The 19,456-nt window shown below is 29.5% G+C and overlaps 1 protein-coding gene across 3 annotated transcripts in view; it reads left to right on the top strand.

The window, feature by feature from the left end:
• LOC139086977 (rap1 GTPase-activating protein 1-like) overlaps positions 1–19,456 on the top strand; it is a 94,767-nt gene that overhangs the window by 26,598 nt on the left and 48,713 nt on the right. Inside the window, exons 1-2 of one of the 3 annotated variants that reach the window (XM_070635643.1) lie at positions 4,973–5,543; positions 18,573–18,778. In XM_070635643.1, the coding sequence (XP_070491744.1) occupies positions 18,642–18,778 (137 nt within the window). In that variant the 5' untranslated portion in view covers positions 4,973–5,543; positions 18,573–18,641. Of the gene's footprint in view, positions 1–4,972; positions 5,544–16,780; positions 16,798–18,572; positions 18,779–19,456 lie in introns of those variants that run through there. The other 2 variants (XM_070635645.1, XM_070635644.1) reach the window with 2 other exon arrangements.

Here is a 19,456-nt window from a genome sequence, read left to right as displayed (position 1 = left end):
AATTTGAAATAAACAAAGAGCTTAAGCAGTTCCTACTGCCAGTAATAAACGGATGACAAAGAACAGTTGATTTATTAAATCTATATTTTATATTGCCACTAGGAATCAAGCGTGTGCCTTAATTTATATCATTTACAACTAGATGAGGAAAATAAGATACATAATAATTGCATCGAATGATAAATACAGTCAGTGTTACATGCTGCTTCCATAATTTTCTCTTTCTATTGCAAAAAAACTATGACAATGATGCATCTGCACATCTCTTTTTTGACATCATGCTGTGTACAATTTCAATTTTATTTTTTTCAAGTGCAAATCACATGGTAATTACTGACATTGAGTATTTAAAGGATACTTAAAACTATGTTTCATGTGCGTACAATCACACTGTTTATGTCAATATAAATATGAAAGAATGATGCATATTTCATGCTCAGTTTGATGGCTGTAGACATTGTTCTTCTTTGTTTTGAAACTTTGTTGCATACAATCTGGGATTAATATTTTTATGGTGATTTGCATCCGATGATTGATGATCATATGAATAATTCGTAATAAATTCTATTCAAAATTGTTGGAAATTGTTCAAAATTTTACAAATTTGTAAATACTTGCAAAAAAGTCTTTGTCTGTTCAGATAATTGAGATTCAGAGCTACGCTTGAGTGATTTGTGGCTAATAATTGTTTAACGAGTGAGGGTGTGCTAGACCTCTGCACTCAGTTTAAAGTGAGATCAGTGGAACTCTTTTGATGACATTACTGCCTTTGCTCTTCAAAGGAAGGCTATGATCCGCGCTTTAACTGCAAATGATCCGAAAAAGGACAAATTAAATTTTTTTTCTGCCGAGTCTCGAAACCTTGATTGCAAGGTCGGTGTTGCAACGATTAAGACCCAAAGTACTAAACTATTCGGCCACCTAGCCACTTCGACTTATCAACAAAATTCACAAAAAACTGTTCTAAACAGAGTTGTCAGATAGGTGTCTTTAGATAAGTGCCTAGCTATATTATGGTAGCATTTAGCTTAGTCTAGGTATTATCTACGTAATTCAGTAATTCAGTAAGTATGCCTACTCAAAGGCAAAAAGAGTTGTACTTCAAAATTTCAACAAAAAAATCTCAAAATCCTCATAAAATGCGCTTTAAACGCCAACAAAAAAATTAACACTTCAAAAAATCATTTTTTAAATTTTTTTTAAACAATCAAACTAAATGTTTTTCACAGTTTCAAGTACGTTTCAAATTCAATTGTACATACAAAAGAGGCCCTCTCAAAAGTATTAAAACGTTATATTTTCAAAATTTTTATTAAAATTCTTTCCGGTTTATTGCTACAGAATAATTAAATTATTATATATTGCATTTATTTCTTATGCGGAAGGATCAACTTGTTTTTGTTTCAAATATTTACTTCCATATGTATGAATGAATGTAAAAAATTGTTGTTCTAGTAAATCAAAATAAACAAAAACCCTCTTCAGGAAAGCAAAGCAGAACTATTTTTTTGAACACGTTTAGAGCACCCCAACGAATTAAAAAAATACAAAATTGATAGTTGATGTCTGCAAAAAAAAGAACCGAGGGATGAAATTCCAGCGACGCGACAATACACATAGACATATGGAAGGTATTCCTCATTCACAATAGATTGTGAGTTATCTAAAGATTTATGAGAGTAAATGATATAATTTTTATGTGTGCATCGGAAATGTGCAATACAAATGACATTTTTTTTAACAATAAAATCGGATATTTCTCTTTGTGTCCTTTTAAAAAAATACATTTTCGTTCGGTCTATCAAATATGTGTATTATTAAAACTGCATTAACTAATGGAAAAATGTGATCGTCTGTTATAGAAAAGTCACCAATAAAAAAATATATTGAGGATTTTTGGGCACAAAAAAAACTAAAATAAAATTTTATGTCCTCTTACGTGGATGGAAATTGTTTTATATAAATATTATGGTCGTAAAATTAACAAAGATGTACAAAAGAGGCGCATTTTATGAGTGACACACAATATTCAATATTATTTCTAAGTGTAATATTGTGTCAATCAGTTTGAATTGTGAATTATTATTGGCACTTTAGGTGAGGGAACGTTTGGACATTACGTAACACTTTGAAAAGGGGCCCTAGTGATATTATATATTTCAATGATTTAAATAGTTAATTCCTTTTATTGGCTTTTTTAGGTGATGGAGTTTGGGACAGTTTTGTTAGGGATCGTTCACTTATACGTCATGTAGTAACGAAATATTTTCAAAAATTAACAAGAGGCCATACACGTATTACGTTCACAAAGGGAAGGAAGGAGTAAATACCATTTAACCAATAAAAATTCTGAGAATTATATTGTTAAGTTCGATATTCTGTATCGTAATTAGTGAACGTTCCTTAATAGATTTATTAGAATTTCTATTGTTTAACTGAAATTTACCAGAGTTGGTAGGACTCCAAAGTAGAGTCGACTGCATTAAAGTCCGGACTCTACTGGTGTTGCTTGCTCCCAAAACAAAAATTGGAATCGGACTACATGGAGTCCGGACTTTTTGGAATTTTGGAGTCCAGCCTCTCAAAGTCCTGCAACTCTGAAATTTACCCCTTTATCTCACATACTTCTAAACGTAATAAGGGAACGGTTATTGTTTTGTTACAAATCGTTTCGGTTAGCGAAGAGGTTCCAAAAATTCTAATTTTAGCGTTACATACTAAGTGAATCCCTTAAACATAAATTGCATTTTCTGATGAATTTTAAAATTATTCAGTTGCAATTTTATAGCTTCTAAATATTAATTATTCATCAGTGCTTCTATCTCACTTGCACCGTTCTCAGAATTTTCCATAATGGTCAATAATTGCATATATTTTTATCTTATATACCTAGATATTGCCCAGGTTACCATAGTTGTGTTTTATGCATGAATATTAGTATTTTAATTGAATATATGTGCCAAACTATGTGTTATGGCTTACAGATAAATAAAGTAACTGAGTATCAAGATATATCATAAAGGTTTTGGTTTCATGACATTGTTGTGATTTATACAAGCAAAAATGCATGCTGCTACCTGCGAAATTCACTATCAGTAGACAAACTACATCCAAAAAACCACACTCTTCCATGAGCAACAGCACACAAAAAACCTTCAACCATTCTTTGTACGTAGCCAAATGCAATTATGCAAATTTTCAAAATACATTTTTGTTGCTTGGATGCTCATGGACCTTTTTTTTTGTTGTTGTTGTGATTTATTCTATATTCCTATTACAGATGTATGTATGGATGGTAAAAAGGGATTCGAAATGTAAATTTATAAAAGGTTTGATTATGACACGTGAACCTGCAGTTTGAGTAGATCTTTCTCCTCGCATGCTGTATGATTGATTCAGTACTTGAGGAACCCCTTTTTTTTGGGTCGATTTAAATATTCAATCAAAACCACTAAAAATGTCTCAAAAGTGCAAATTTATGCAATTTAATGTGGGCATGTCCTCGCGTCATACAGAGAGCTATTAAATAACGTACATTTTAGTCTAAAATGATTATCAAATCAAACATGAATATGAAAAGTATAACAATGATTGCTGAAAATATAATTGCTTCTAACTATTATAGCTGTATATGCCAAAAGTTGTCAACAAATTTTCACTGCGTCATCTCAATAGAATCGTTTAAAAAAAATAGTATATATCCGTCCCTAGTTAAAGATCTATTGTCTAAGAAGAATAAATAAGAAAAGAAGGAGAAGTTCTGTCGTTCACTTATTATGTTTCTCTAAGGGTTCTCTAAGAATGCAACCCATAGTGACACACAATAGCAATCTTTAAATATATTTAAAAAAAACGCGAAATGTCAACATTCAAAAACCATTTAAATTGTCATTTCAATGACCAAAGAAACGTTGCTGCTTGTTTTCATCCATTTCATTTCACCTATTATTATCATCAATGATGAATAGAAAGAAGAAGTGATTAGAAAGAAAGGGGTTGAAAGACTTAGGAATGAAATAATTGTAAAGGATTTAATAAAACATAAGAAAGAATAAGCATATTTCATTCAATTGTTACAAGAAAGTTTTAACATAAGGGAATAACCAAAAAGGGCAAAACGAGAAATCGCCGCGAGAATAATAATAAAGAAAATAATTCAGAATCAACTTCCATAGAAAGTTTTTAGAAAAAAAGAAATGAATAGAAATGAGTTTTAAACTTTTTATAAATTAAGATTCAATGAACCGTGATTAAATGAATTATTTCATCTTCTTAACGGTTCTTTGATGCTGCATCCTTCATCAGTTCCGTTGATATAATCAAGCCTGACGATAAGAATGCGAGAATCTAAAATTAAGGTAGAAGAAGACAATGAGAAAATTAGTGATACTTTTTTAATAAACCGCTCATATTTTTTTTACATGAAATTGAGAAGCAAAAGCACTTGTTGAATGGAAGTTCGAAATGAATATAATTTTTTCGAAATAAGAAAATCAGAGAGGAGAGAGCAAAACTCTCACGCTGTTCTCTTACATAAAGTTAGTCTGGTGTGAGAAACTTAGAATGCTTATGCTGATGTTCTAGGATAGATAAGAGGATTTTCAACCTGACAACAAGCAAAGATTCTTCAGGATTTGAATTTTCTTAATATTCATCTAAAATTTCTTCAAATTCAGTGTCAATTCTTGTCAATAAACCAACAAAATCATTCTAAACTACAGCTGACTACACTCAAGTTTTGTTTTGGAGCTCTTTTTTTCTGTTCCCCACTCAAAAAAAATAATAAATAAACAAGAGTGCAAATAACAAAAAGTAAATTTCCAGTTTTTAAATCTCGGTTGTAGTGTGAACATTATTCTCGCATTCATTCGCAAAAAAAAGTATTTTGTTGTTTTATTTATTAAGCCAAATAATCCATAAATTTTTTGTTTCTTACTTTTTGGCATGAATGATGTAATTTGTATTCATAATAGGTGCAAAATTGCGGGTTATGATAGTAAATTTGTTTATAAAACAGATTTTAAATGGCTCATAAAATTTGATTTAGGCCAAAATTATCGCTTTAAACTTTAAAAAGATTTGAAAACATTTCTTGTGAAGTATAAAACACAAAAAGATTGCTTAAAGAGTTAATTGAGGAAGAGAAATCAAACCAAAACAGAGAAAAGAAGATTAAAAAAAAATAATCACACAAAAAAAAGAGTGAAATGAAGTTAAGAAAGAAATTGAATGCGACAAACGAAAGAGGAACAAGAAAAAATGTGCTAAAAAGCTAAATGTGTGTCAAAAAATATCGTTCCTTAAGATTAATCACGAATTACCGTCTATAAAACAAGAAAATATTAGCTTTTGTGTGCACAACAAGAAGACAAAAGTAATTAAAAGAAATAAAAAAATATCCAGCAATTGCCGAAACTAAGACAACACTTCCATATTAAATGATTCATCTCATCACCAAGTGTTGTTTTATGAAATTTTTATTACAAAAAAGTGTGTGTTGATATTACATAGAAAACGAGCCGGAACGAGTCAACAGAGACTATGTAAGTTCAGTTCTTCAATTTGCTGATAAGAAGGTGAACTATACGACCTCAAATAGCTAATATGCACATATACATAGTTCTCATAAAAAACTATATTCTCATTCAAATTGTTGTTGTTGCTTATTCTTCTCTTTCGTAACTAAATGTCATTGATTTTGTACTTCCTTTACTAACGAACCGGTGAATTAGATTGTGAAAATTAAACTTCTTAAATTTTTATTTTCCGTTACGCATTAAAAATTCATCAACGTTGATATCAAAGACGATTTACTTGATATTCTTTGTACATCATTTAATAAGGATTTGAGAATTAATGAGATGGAGAAATGAGACAATATTTATTACAAGTCGCGTGGATTGATGGTTGTGGATATATTTTGGTGACGCATTCCTTTTTTAAAATTGAAAAAAAATCAAAAAATTATTAAAATCTTTAAAAAAAAAGTACTGTTTCCTGATGTATCCCAATGCTATTTTTTAATAATTACAATTTTGAGATTCGAACTCTAGAATTCTCATAAGAATCTTCCGACTTAATTCTTTTTAATTTCAAATGTTCTCAAAATCTTAACAAATTTGCATTATCATTTCAAAAACTTAAAAAACAAAAAAAAGTCCGATTTTAAAATTAGAACTTAAACCCCAAAACGTCCGTCAAAGCAAAAAAAAAACATTATTCGCATCATTACATCTAAAGTTCAACTTCCCCTCATGTACGCAATAATTATATTCAAAAATGAGCGATAATCTCAGACGGACGAAAATAACCACAAGCAACAGCTACTTGTTTCCCTATTATTTTGGAGATAATGCGCTAAAATAAAATAATAATAAATTCATTGCAAATACACGATACAAAGTTAGCATTCATTTTTTGTCGCTGCTTCCATAAACATTCGTGTTTTGAATAGTTGATTGATTTTTTTCCTCTTTTTTTAACAAATATAAAATGCTTAAAACGTTGTGTAATCTTATTATTAAAGCCAATTTTTTATGACTTGTAATATGGCATAAAAATTTAGTGTACATAATGTCCACAATGAGAACTTGCTGGATATTAAAAAAACATTTTTTTTTTCATTGTTCAACTTTATTTATGACTGTTAATGATGTTTTTTAATTTTTGAGGATAATATTTTGATAATATTAATAAACAATATTTTATAAATGAATGGAACAATATTGAATGGCTTTGATAATTGAATTTTTATCAAAAATATGTACACTTAGAGGATTTTTTTACATTTTTAATTAACTTACTCTTTGTCTGTGTGTCATATATTGTTATGTTTTTGTAAATTATTCAAACCAATTAGTGCGTATAAATAAATTGATAAAAATATACTGCGGGGTCAGTCGCTTATTGCGGAACGAAATATTGCGGTGTGGGGTCTTACTTACTTATTTACTTACTTACTTACTGGAACCGTGCTCGAACTTGGAGCCTAAGTTGCTACAAAATACAGTGAGGGTCTGAATGCTGAGGAAAAAAAATCACAGAACTTCCTGACATGCTTTTTAGAATGTCTTAAGATGTCCTTCTTATCGTTCACGATTCTGAACAAGAGCGTATACAGGGGGAGGGGGCGGATAATTGGGGAAAAATTTCTTCTTTTTGGAAAATATTATTCTTCAATTTGCTAAGATTTTTAGTATAAAATCACAATATTATAACCCCCATTTATAAAGAGTTCAAACCCTTCTTATTTTTCTGGCTACCAGGTTACGACCCTGTTCTTGGATAGCACATGTTAGTGTAGGTATAGAATAGAATATAATGTAGGATTTGCTTACACCAAAATCGGCACTACGATCGATGATCTCATGTACTCGATATAAATCCGGTCCCATGGCAGAGTCATGCCGGCTTCATGCCAGATTTCGGCTCGAGTAAGCGACTCGTTCTTTTCGGAACTAACTAAGAATTATGAAAACAAAGAAAATCAAAAATTATGTAAAAATGTTGATTTCCTGATCAAATTGAATAACATTGAGGGAATCCATAACGTCCATTTTTTCCGTTACGTAATAAGCGACCGACCCCTAAAAGATAAAAATTTATCAAAGTTAATGGAACTTTACAACAATAATTAAATTTTTTCTTATAAAATACCAAAATTTTTCTCGTAACATATTTTTGAAAATCGAAAGGATGAATACACGCAATAAATTTTATCTCCATATGTACATTGCTTGCACATTTCGTTACTTCCATTAGAGAATCCTCCGTGTTTAGCAACAACAAAAAAACCATCCTTTGTGGATGCATATTCCAACTTATACTACTAGTTTAGTGTATAAAATAACTTTTAATTATGTTTATGCACAATTTAACTTACTTTTTTTCGTTCATGGTAAAACTTTGATATTGTACAAACAAAATTGCTTCCATATGTGGTAAAATTGAAACTGTAAATATCCACAAACAACAAATAAATTCAATTAAAATGTAGTGGATCTTTTTGGAACAAATGCATTTCAAATTTTTAATTGATTTAAATAAAATTTTCACTTTCAAATATGCAATATTGAAGTTTATTTGCTATTTTATCGAGAATTATTGAGCTGAACTCTTTTTCTAAGAGTTCAAAACAGAACTGTACAAATTCTTGATAATTTTGTTGCAAAACATGACAAAACCGTACAAATTCTTGATGATTTGGATGGTTTAGCAAGAAAAGCCATACAAATTATAAAGAATTTGTACGGTTTTTGCTTGTCACCGATGTCTGTTTTGCAACAATGCTCTATTCAATGTTTATGATTATCAAACAAAATCAATTATTTAATGCCCAAACTACAAAGTCATAATATTTTACATCTTAATTGCACAGCAAGAAACAATATTTTGATATTTACCGAACAAAAATATAAACGAACAGCACAAACAAAAATTTGATAATTTATTTCTTCTTATCAAGTAATTATATCATTACGTGTTCATAATTAAAACATCAATTTTAATTCGTTTGAATTTATGTCATTGCATGATTATAGCGGTCCTTTTTTGGCGCCCAATTTCATTAATAATGGAATGTTTGAAAACTGTTAAAAATTTCTGTTAATTTACGTAACAAAAGTGCAATTTTGAAACATTTTTGTTCATTGTAGTTCAAAAATCGAAGATTTCAAATGAACACAAAATTTCATATTAACAGCAAAAAAAACTATTTAGTACAGAATAATTACTGCATGAAATTGTTCCCCATGTATATCGATTAATTTATAACTGTTTTGCATTCTTCGATTCCAATTAAAGATCTATATGGGGAGTTTCATGAATGGAAAATTTTTATTGACATTTTATGGTAGCTGTGAATTTTTTGAGAGCATGTGCTTGTGCATTTTTTTCCATAATATATTAGAAGAGGTCTAGCTTTAAACACGATCGAGAAAGAAAATAAGTAAAAAATGTTCTCATGAATACGAAATAGAAGCGCATTTTTCATTTATGACATCAAAATGCATACTGAGGAAATGAAGGTTTTATAATCTTTGATGATTTTGGATTAATGTTTCATATTGTAGATGCTCGCACTTCGATATACAAAATGACGTCGATTGATAGTTTCATACCCCTCGAATACAAACTGACGTCGGTTTTATATTGAGAAATGTTTATTGAACCAACACACAAAATTTCATTTGATTTGGTAAAAATATGTCAAAACTAGGGGTAATATAAAGGTTTTACGTATTTGAAACCCTATTCTAAATGGTTTGACGGTTTGAATTTATTTGGGTTGGGTTTCAAACAGAGTTGCAAAACAGGTACCTGCCACAAACAAAAACCGTACAATTTCTTAATAATTTGTATGGTTTTGTAAGAAAATCTATCTTTAAGAGAGGCATACAACTACGCAAAATTTGCAGTTCCTCTAACGATGGATTGGGTTCATGGAAGCCATAGCAAATTGAAGAATTATTTTCCCAAAAGGATGAATCAGACTGATGTAGCGACACTAGTGTCCCGCGGTTCATAGGTTGCCCATCACTACTTTATTATCTTCCCTGTAAAATTAGATGGAGGAATAGACGGGATTACAGACGAAGTGAGGACAATAACACCTTTAAAACTGTAGTTTAGGATAATGCGCTAAAAAGGCATAAAAACATAAGTGGTGCTATGAGTGTTGAAACATAAACATTAAGCCATTTGTTTCTTTTAGTTTTAACTCTAGCTAGAGAACAACAAATTCCATAACAGAAATTGAAACTAAACAACAAAAAAAAATTCCCTTGAATGATTTTTATCTTTCCATTTGTGTTGCATTTCTTCTTTTATTTCACTTTACTATCTGCTGTCAGTATATTGTTTTATAAACAAAGATGCGAGATTTTCTGTTTATATTACCAGAAATAAAAAAGTTTTTTTTTTATCATGATGAACAAAACTGAAATTGTTAAAAATGCCATGTGGTGAATTACTCAAAGTGACTAAATGATTATTTTTGCTGATTTTGTCTTTTTATTTTTTAAAACAATTCATTTCCTCTCATTGTCGATTTAGCTATGAAAATCCATCTGTTTGTTGAACGGCACAAAACTTAAAACGTTACAATTTTTGTGATAATAAAGACGATTTTTGTTTTGTTTTATGCGATAAATATTTATTATAGTTTTTGCCAGAGTGTGGCCGTCTCAAATTCGAGTTTTTCGACATTAGATTGTCGAAAAATTCGAACTCAACATATTTTAAAATTAAAATTTACGTTACGAAGAAAAGTAAAAGTAACGGTCAAAAAAAATTTGAATATTAACGACAAAATTTATTTTTTTGAAAAAAATTAACGGTCGTTTTTGACAAAGCCACACTCTGGATTTTGCTTTGGCACATGTGATAATTGTGCGATATTTGACTTGTTAGAAATGCCGACTGATTAGCTTAAATGTTTATGTATTTCAGATAACTTATGCTATTTGCTTTAACATATTTTTTGATCCAGTTCAACCAATTAGGAAAGTTATTCTAGTCTAGTTTGATGTTTATGGGCTATTGGATATAAAAGTTAAAAGTTGTTCTAAAATAATAAATGAATTTTATGTGTCTAAGAATCATTTTTCTAGGAATAGACATAAATATTCAAATTTTTATTGCACTAAATATTCTAAAGACGTTAAAGATGCCTTAGCAGACGCTGTGTTATTTTAGTCTGGTCATAATCAAATTTTTGAGTCAAAAAGTAGATTATTTGTTCAAGTAATTGGCTATTTTTAGACTGTATTGATATTAATTTACCCTTGACAAAGGCATTGCTATTTACTTTTACATATGCAGTTTAAAGGCATTGATTTCAATTAGTCACACTTTGCAATGCCAAATTTTATAGGCAAAGTTTGAGGCAAATCAAATCTTTTATAGACTAATTTGTGCCTTAATTAATGAAATCGAACAATTATATTTAAACATGCAGCTCGAAGTTGACACGAATTTTGTAAGGAATAGTTGATTCAACTCCAAAATTCGAGTCGACTTCGAGATCTGGTAAAAATTAAGACTATTTGAACTTAAGAAGTTATTTATAATTAAAATTAGTTTTCGAAGAAATCAAAGATTTTGATACGGATTAGTTTCTATTGATACATTGTGAACCGTAGGACAACAAAAAATCGATTCAAGCTTCTGTTCCTGACTAAAACGGTTTTTACGTTCCAAAACAATGTCTGTCTTTCAATGTTTGTTTCATGCCTCCTTAAAGTGTGACCAAACTAATCAAATTAGAGGATTCAAACTTAGACACTGCAAAAGTTCAAAAGTTCTACATCTATTTGGTTTAAAAGAGCCTTTGACTGAATTTTCTTAAATCTAGACTTTGTATTTAAAACTTTGTCTTATTCAAAGTATTCCGATCGACACACATTCCCGATCGTCACAGGTGGTAGTATATTCAGAACCTCGTCGCCGTGGTCGCAACATTTAATTCAAAATTCATCAGTAATTTTGTATGTTTACTGCTTATGACATACATAGCACGTAGTTAAGTTCTATCAAAAAATTGTATACAATTTTCAGACGAGTATCTTGTTAAAGAACCTATTTCTAGCAGTCAATCTTCAGATAAAAAACGTCGCCTTCCTTACAAAAAAATTTGTTATCAGAAATGTTCGTCAATAAGTTTCAACAACAAAATAAACTCAGAGAGGCCTGCTTTATTTTCTTGTTTTCTTCTTCGAGTGTCTCTGACAGAGAAAGATGTTTATTTTAACCCTAGTTATTACTTCATTTATCACAATCATCAATTACTGAAGTTCAACGACTTTCGGATGTTTTCTAATTCAAAAGCATGACACTTTTTTTCTTAAAAACGCTAACTTTCCTTGGCAAATTTACACTTTTTCACATGGAAAAATTGAGCATTAAAAAGTTTTTTTGACAATTTAATTAAAACCCCAGAAAGCATAACTCCGTAAAATTTGTAATCATCTACGCCTATATCGTACCAAGTGTCATGTATTAAAAGTTTGTTATGCTCAAATCTTTCTAAAGTTTTTCTAAGATTTGTTCTGTTTGAGTCAGTTGATGTGCCGTACCATAACAGCCTAAAAGTATGCTTTCGAATGCTTGATTACTTTAAATAGACTAGATGAGCGACTCATGAGCCTTAATAAATTAAATTGGTCTGATTTGTTCAGTCATTCGAGGTAGCTCGGTGGCGGAATGGTTTCGTAATTGGGTATCTAATTATTGTGGTACCGACTAAACGGTCATGGGTTCGAGACTCGGCAGGATAAAGTTTTTCAACTGTACTTTTTCGAATCATATTCAGTGGATAGACTGAAGCAGAGTTACAAAATAGGAGTTAACAACCCTTTCTCTGGCAAAAACCGTACAATTTCTTGATAATTTGTATGGTTTTGTAAGAAAACATTAAGAAATTGTACGGTTTTTGCCTGAGACAGTTGTCTGATTTGAAACTCTGATCTGTAGGCCTATTGAGTGCAGTGATCTGGCGCATCCTAACTCGTTAAACAATCCTAGCCAAGAAACGCCCTAGCACAGCCCCGGATCTCAATGATCTGAATAGCTAAACCTAATGTTAAAGTCGAATTTAGTAATAATTTAGAAACACTTTGAGATCAATAAGGAGATAAATATATGTCTCTAATTTAATTGTAATGTTTAATTAATTTATTTAAATTTCTGTTCCATGCTTTTCTGTCTTCATATATTTTCAGTCCTTTTAATCCTAACAATTTGATTAATTTTCTTAATTCATAATCTTAAATATAATCTTAACTTACTCGTTCTTATTCATCAATTAATTTTTACTAAACTGACTTATTTAATTAATTTCACGTTTAAATCTTCTTTTCATCACTTTTTCCTTTCAACTCTCTGTCTAATTTTTTTTTATATCATACAATTCTGATTTTTATAGCAACTTTTGAATATATTTCTACCGTTAATATTTGAATTCAAAAAATACGTTACTTTTCCTTGAATTTCAATTGAATTATTAGAATATAACAAAAAACAATGTAAATTGTTTTACAATCCACCACAGGAAAAGGAAAGAATGGTTTGAAAAAGTTTCCATAAAGAAATTGTTTAAGTATAAGTATATTGCCATTAATTAGTATTGTCATGAAATAACAATTTGATTAGTTATTACTATTACTCTACGTCTTAGTCAATCTTATCTTCTGTGATGCTATAAATGATACTCAATTAACTATAATTTTGAGTCTAAACATGTTACTTATGCTGATATTGTTGGCAAATATGATACAGTTATCAAAAAAAATTGACATCAATTTTTCAAATAATTGCAAAAACTAAATGAAATGTAACAATTATAACAATAATAAAATATTATAAACTATCTGATTTCTGCTGTTGTCATATCTTCATAGTATTCAGCATATATTAAATAAATCCCGGTCAATTATATACATCTTGATGATTTTCCTTCTGTTGTCATCAGATTCCAATTTTTGTTGCTGATCTAATTTCTTGCCTCCATCTAAATATTCTGTAATCCGCATCTATGAAGCAATATATATCATGTACTGACATTAATATTACGTGTCTCATCTAGAAATATACATTAATTGAAGGGATTAATTTTTCTGTAAAATATTATTATATTTTTTCTATGTTTTTGTCTGAATTTATCAGAACTTTGTAGCTGAAATTTTATGTTAAATTGATTAATGTTATTGAACATTATTGAGTTGATTCCAATAGTTCAGTGAATCATATCTAGTTTTGAAGCTTAGTTAAATTTTATCTTCTTGATAAAAAAAATAATTTTTCTCAAAATTATGCATTTTTACATTTCTGTACATAATTCTTTGTATCTAATATCTCTGTTGCTTTCTATCAAGCATTATGCATTACTTTTCACTCATCTTATTCACTTTAATTCACTACTTCACTATAATTAATTAAATTTAAATTTTTGAAAATAATTTTCTTTGATCACAATTGTTGTCAATAAAGTTTAGAGCATTATTGCAAAACTTTTTTGAACTTAATTCAAATTTTGAATTTGAACGGTTTTTTGATATATTTTGAATTTTAACCGTCAATTCATCATGTTATGAAGGACTTCGCTTCGTGAATTTGGTCTCGTGACCGTTATTTTTGAACTTCACATGTTCATATTGGCTCATGCCGTAATTTTCATTAAGTAATTAATCAGATCTATTGTGAATCGTTTCACAATGAGTGACTTAATTAAATAAATCGATATTAATGTTTCTCGTGAAACATTATGGATTAATAATTTAAATTGTTGAGTATAGTTACTCATCTTTCTGCCTAATAAATCATAATCGTCTTCCTAATCATTATTTCCATTATCTGTCCAGTTTCGTCTTTAATTATTGACCGTCGTTCGCCGATGTATTTACTTTCATCTTCGTGCCTGGAATAAATGAAATAATTTTGGAAAATTCATGATTAGTATTTTTCATTACATTAATCGACTCTTTCTTTTTTTGTCTTTTCGAGTCATGTTTATGCATATTTTTATGCTTTGATTTTTTTGTCTTAGTATGACAAATTATTTTTAATTTAGATTTTCTACAAGATCTTTTACTTTTCACTTTTCGTGTGTTGTGTTTGACTTTTTTAGACAACTTAAATTTACTCAATTTTGGATTTAATGACTTATAATTGCTCTTAACGACAATTTCGTCTTTTTGAATTTCTTGTGTGATAAACTTATCATTCATCTTCTTCTTAACATCTAAGTTAAGTAAATTAAATGGAAGTTCATTAATTATTAATTTGTTAGAATCGAATTCATTTTGTCTGTCGCTATACAAAATGTCATGAGTGATAAAATTATTCTCAATATTAGTAGATTCATTCTTTGGATCTTTAACGAATTCTTTTGACGTCTGTGTCGATGCATCTACATAAGTCTTTACAATTTTATCCATTATGGATGTTTGACTTCCTGTGTCTATATAACAGTTAAAGACATTACTTTCACAATTTGATTCACTGCTGTAATTAGCAATCATATAAGTCGATCTTTGTGATTTTTGATAATTCAACAGATGCTCTCGTAATGTTTCCGGTACATTTGTGAAGAACTCATTATTAATTAAATTACTGACAACATCAGTCACATTGCTATCAATATTTTGGTTGTTACTAATCGTGTTTGTATTACGGTTTAGTGATGAATTTTCTCTTTCATCTTCGTTAGAAGTACTCTCCAGCACTGTTAAATTGACATCTTCAGGTTTGACTTCATAATTTTGATAAGTTGTGACTTTTCTTCTGAAACAAAAAAGAGAGTGATGATTATGATTACAATTAGGAGTTCTGCACTTTAGATATTCCCTTGATGGACATGATTTATGTTGTGGATTTCCACAAAACGTGCATATGCTAGCTTTCTTAGCTAGCTCTGAAACTTTTCTGCCATCAAGTTTCCACAATTCTTTACATTTATTTGCAATGTGGTCGTTCTTCTTATGATACCAACATGCAAAATTGGATTCATTTTCATCGCTATTATATTTTTCAACATTCAAAGGATTATTATTATTTTGGTTAGTGTGATAGTAAGTTCTGTGAATTTTTTGAGGTTTTTCATCAATTTTTTCTGCTGATTTCTTATCAGAATTTATAAGCTTATCATTTCGAATACTTGCTTCTAGTCTGGGTAATTCTTTTTCCAGAATTTCAATGAGATGTTTGATGGATGGAATGATGCGACTTTCTTCTAAATATCCCTGTTTAGATTCCCATTTATTACGAACAAATAAAGGTAACACATCAGATAGATTAGCTAGGAATCTTTTGTTAGTGGAAAACGAAAAGTCGCCATATGCTTCAGATAGAGTGGAGAAATTTCTTACTCGGTCAATAAATTGAACTAATTTTTGCTTTTCCTCAGGTTTAATTCGTTTGTGACTTTCTAAGTCTGTTGCTTCAGTGTTCAAAAAATTGAAACTGTGTTTTAAACGTTTATTTACATCCTCAATGCATCTTTCACAAGTCTTTGGGTTGAAAAGACCTTTTCCACCAATTCTTTTCACTTCCTCATCTTTGATCGCAGCTTGGACTCTTATGACATTTTCATCTGGATCAAATAATATCTTAGTTCGAGTGAAAGCGGCATAGAAGACAGACCACGATAAATCGGAATCAACAACAGTGGGTAGTTTGTGATATTGTAATTTAACAATATAGGATTCTAGCTCATTATTTATGCGGAAATTAGAAGAATTAGATTTATGGACATTATTATTACTATTTGCTGTATATCTCATCTCATTTCTTCCCGAGTACCTTGCTGTTGAGATAATTTCTTCTTCTTCCTCTGGACTCTGCATAAGGTTTTTACGAATTGTGTTTGAAGACTTCGAAGGAAAATTTTTGGAATTATTGATTTTAGGGGTTTCATTTATTTTCATGCTTAAATTATTGAAAATATTCATGCATTCACGACATACAAAGGATTCAGTTTCACATTCAACTGATGACTCCTCTTCATCTTTCAAACAAATTGGATGACAAATCTTTTTACATCCTTTACACACAAACGCATGCCTTTTAGCGTCTTTTTTACATACATCACATATTCTAACATGAGCGGATGGGGAACTAACAAACAATGGATTGTTCGATTGCGGATTAACAATTTTTGATGAACATTCAGCATTATTACTGAATTTTGATGGTTGTGGACGAATGGTATTATTATTCAGCGATCTTCGTGAATTATTTACAAAAGAAGTTGATCTAACAACTTGTGACTGATTAAATTCCTGGAAATCATCATCTTCACTAGTAATTATGATATTTGACATTTCGTTTGTAATTCTGTGAAGATTTTCTTCACGCTGGATCTCATCATCTTCACTAATTTCATCATTTGAATTACTTACAGGCGTTCTAATCACATTCATTTTGTACGAAAATTATGTTTTAATTCCTCACGCATTCACAATCACAGAATATATTTATCTCAATGTTTTTTTTTTTTTTTTTAAAAAAAATGTTCACAACTGGATCTTTATCTTTCACAATTTTAGTGAATCTATTTAATTCACGATCCTTCTCAGCATATAACAATTTTATTAGCTCTATTGACAATTCTTTATTGCAATAAGAGCAATTTATTTTTAATTTAATTGTTTTAAATAATTTTTTCACTCAAAACACAAACTTCCAGGATCATTTTTTTTTATTCAAACTTCCAGGTTAATTTTTTCACTTGTCTCAGAATCGAGATTAAAATGTTAAAGTCGAATTTAGTAATAATTTAGAAACACTTTGAGATCAATAAGGAGATAAATATATGTCTCTAATTTAATTGTAATGTTTAATTAATTTATTTAAATTTCTGTTCCATGCTTTTCTGTCTTCATATATTTTCAGTCCTTTTAATCCTAACAATTTGATTAATTTTCTTAATTCATAATCTTAAATATAATCTTAACTTACTCGTTCTTATTCATCAATTAATTTTTACTAAACTGACTTATTTAATTAATTTCACGTTTAAATCTTCTTTTCATCACTTTTTCCTTTCAACTCTCTGTCTAATTTTTTTTTATATCATACAATTCTGATTTTTATAGCAACTTTTGAATATATTTCTACCGTTAATATTTGAATTCAAAAAATACGTTACTTTTCCTTGAATTTCAATTGAATTATTAGAATATAACAAAAAACAATGTAAATTGTTTTACACCTAATTTATGTTTATATGTTCTGATTTACATCATAATTCATACAACAACAACTCAAATCCATCACATTTACATTCAATTTGATGCCATTATAAAATCGCATATTTTCAATGTCAAACATTTTTCCATCATGTCATACACACACAACCCATGTGTAATGACATTATTGTTCATTTTGAGACTCAAAATAAAAATAAAGTAGAAATAACAATTGCCTTATCAATCCCGTCAATAACACCATACCGATTTTAGCTGCTTTATTTTTACCATATAGTTACCGAGCAATGAACGATATAGCTCCATAAAGCAATCATTCATTAATTAAACTAACAGTTATGTAAACATTGATTAGTAAAGCAGCTTCATTTTAATTGCAATTGGCCAATATGTACTTGAGCCAATTATTGTTTTTGTACATCCATACTTGATTAGGTTTTTAAAACTAAAATTGAACTATTGAGTTTTTAATTTTTTAATTATATTTGAATTGATTTGAGCCACTTAAGTATCGAAACATTCGATTAAAATTTCGCTATTTTTATCAACAGAGTGTGGCTGTTCCAAAAACGACCGTTAAATTATTTTTCAAAAAAAAACTTTTTGTCGTTAAATTTCAAATTTTTTTTGACCGTTACTTTTACTTTCTTAAAATAAGTTGACAATCAAATGTCGAAAAACTCGAATTTGCGATGGCCACACTCTGATTATCACTTCCAAAAATGCAATTTTGGCTAAATTGATCTAAATTTGAAATTTCGCCAATTAATTCATAAAAAGCAACACAATTATTTCATTTAACATAATTCAATGTTTATTTTGTGAGATTTACTCAATTTTCTTTATCAACATAAATCGTTTCATTCGCAGCTCATCATTGCTTTCATCCAAAAAAAATTTTCATTCAAAATATTCCGAGGCTGAAATATTAATGAAATAATGCTGAAAATACAAATGTTGGAACAAATAATGAATAATGAAAATTCCGATGATGATTGTGATAATTCGGTGAATGAGAGTGAACTGACGAGAAATGGACAAATTGAATTTTATGTGCCAAAGCGGTCGTCAACAAGGTGAGTTATTTGACTTGATAAACTTTATGATGAGTTTTGGAATATATTTTTTAAATTACATTTTACGGCAACGAGCATGAAATTTTTGGGTGGGATTATATTTAGACTAGGAAAAATCGCAATAATTCAGCTTTAATACAAACATAAACTTTTGCATCTGCAATTCGAATTTCAAATGCTGAGTAATTAAACGATAATCATCTGTTACTCATAGGATTTTCACCACTTAGTATTAAAATGATGAGCAAGATCAGGGGCGATGATACAATAGATTGCGGTATTTTATAATATTTTAATTCATCCTGAAAATGCAAGTCTTGAGTCAGTATGAGAGTATTGGTGATTTGATAAGTGTCATTTGGGTGCTTGGTATGGAACTGACTTTATATACTTATTTACTTACTAACTTCTCTGACAGTACATATAAAATGTGGTTCATGACCTTTCACAGATGCCGCCTGAAGCTGACCATATCGTTAGCTTCCGCTTGCCAATTTCAAATACCAAATACAATATTGTTTCTGCCAACAGCTTCTTTCCATGAATTGTTTGAATGTTCTTGTGATCTTTTGCCATCAACAAAGTGAGGCTTGATGACCTTATTTAAGAGAGCTTCTACAGATCTTCTCTTTCATTATGTCCAGCCATTTCCATTACTCCCTGTTCACTTTAATTCGT

This window comes from Chironomus tepperi, unplaced genomic scaffold (assembly GCF_022539635.2).
Source record: "Chironomus tepperi strain 1889 unplaced genomic scaffold, CSIRO-AGI_Ctep_v1 contig_93, whole genome shotgun sequence".
NCBI classification, from domain to species: Eukaryota; Metazoa; Arthropoda; class Insecta; order Diptera; family Chironomidae; genus Chironomus; species Chironomus tepperi.
Note: the sequence above shows the minus strand (reverse complement) of the source record. Positions and strands in the feature narration are given on the sequence as shown.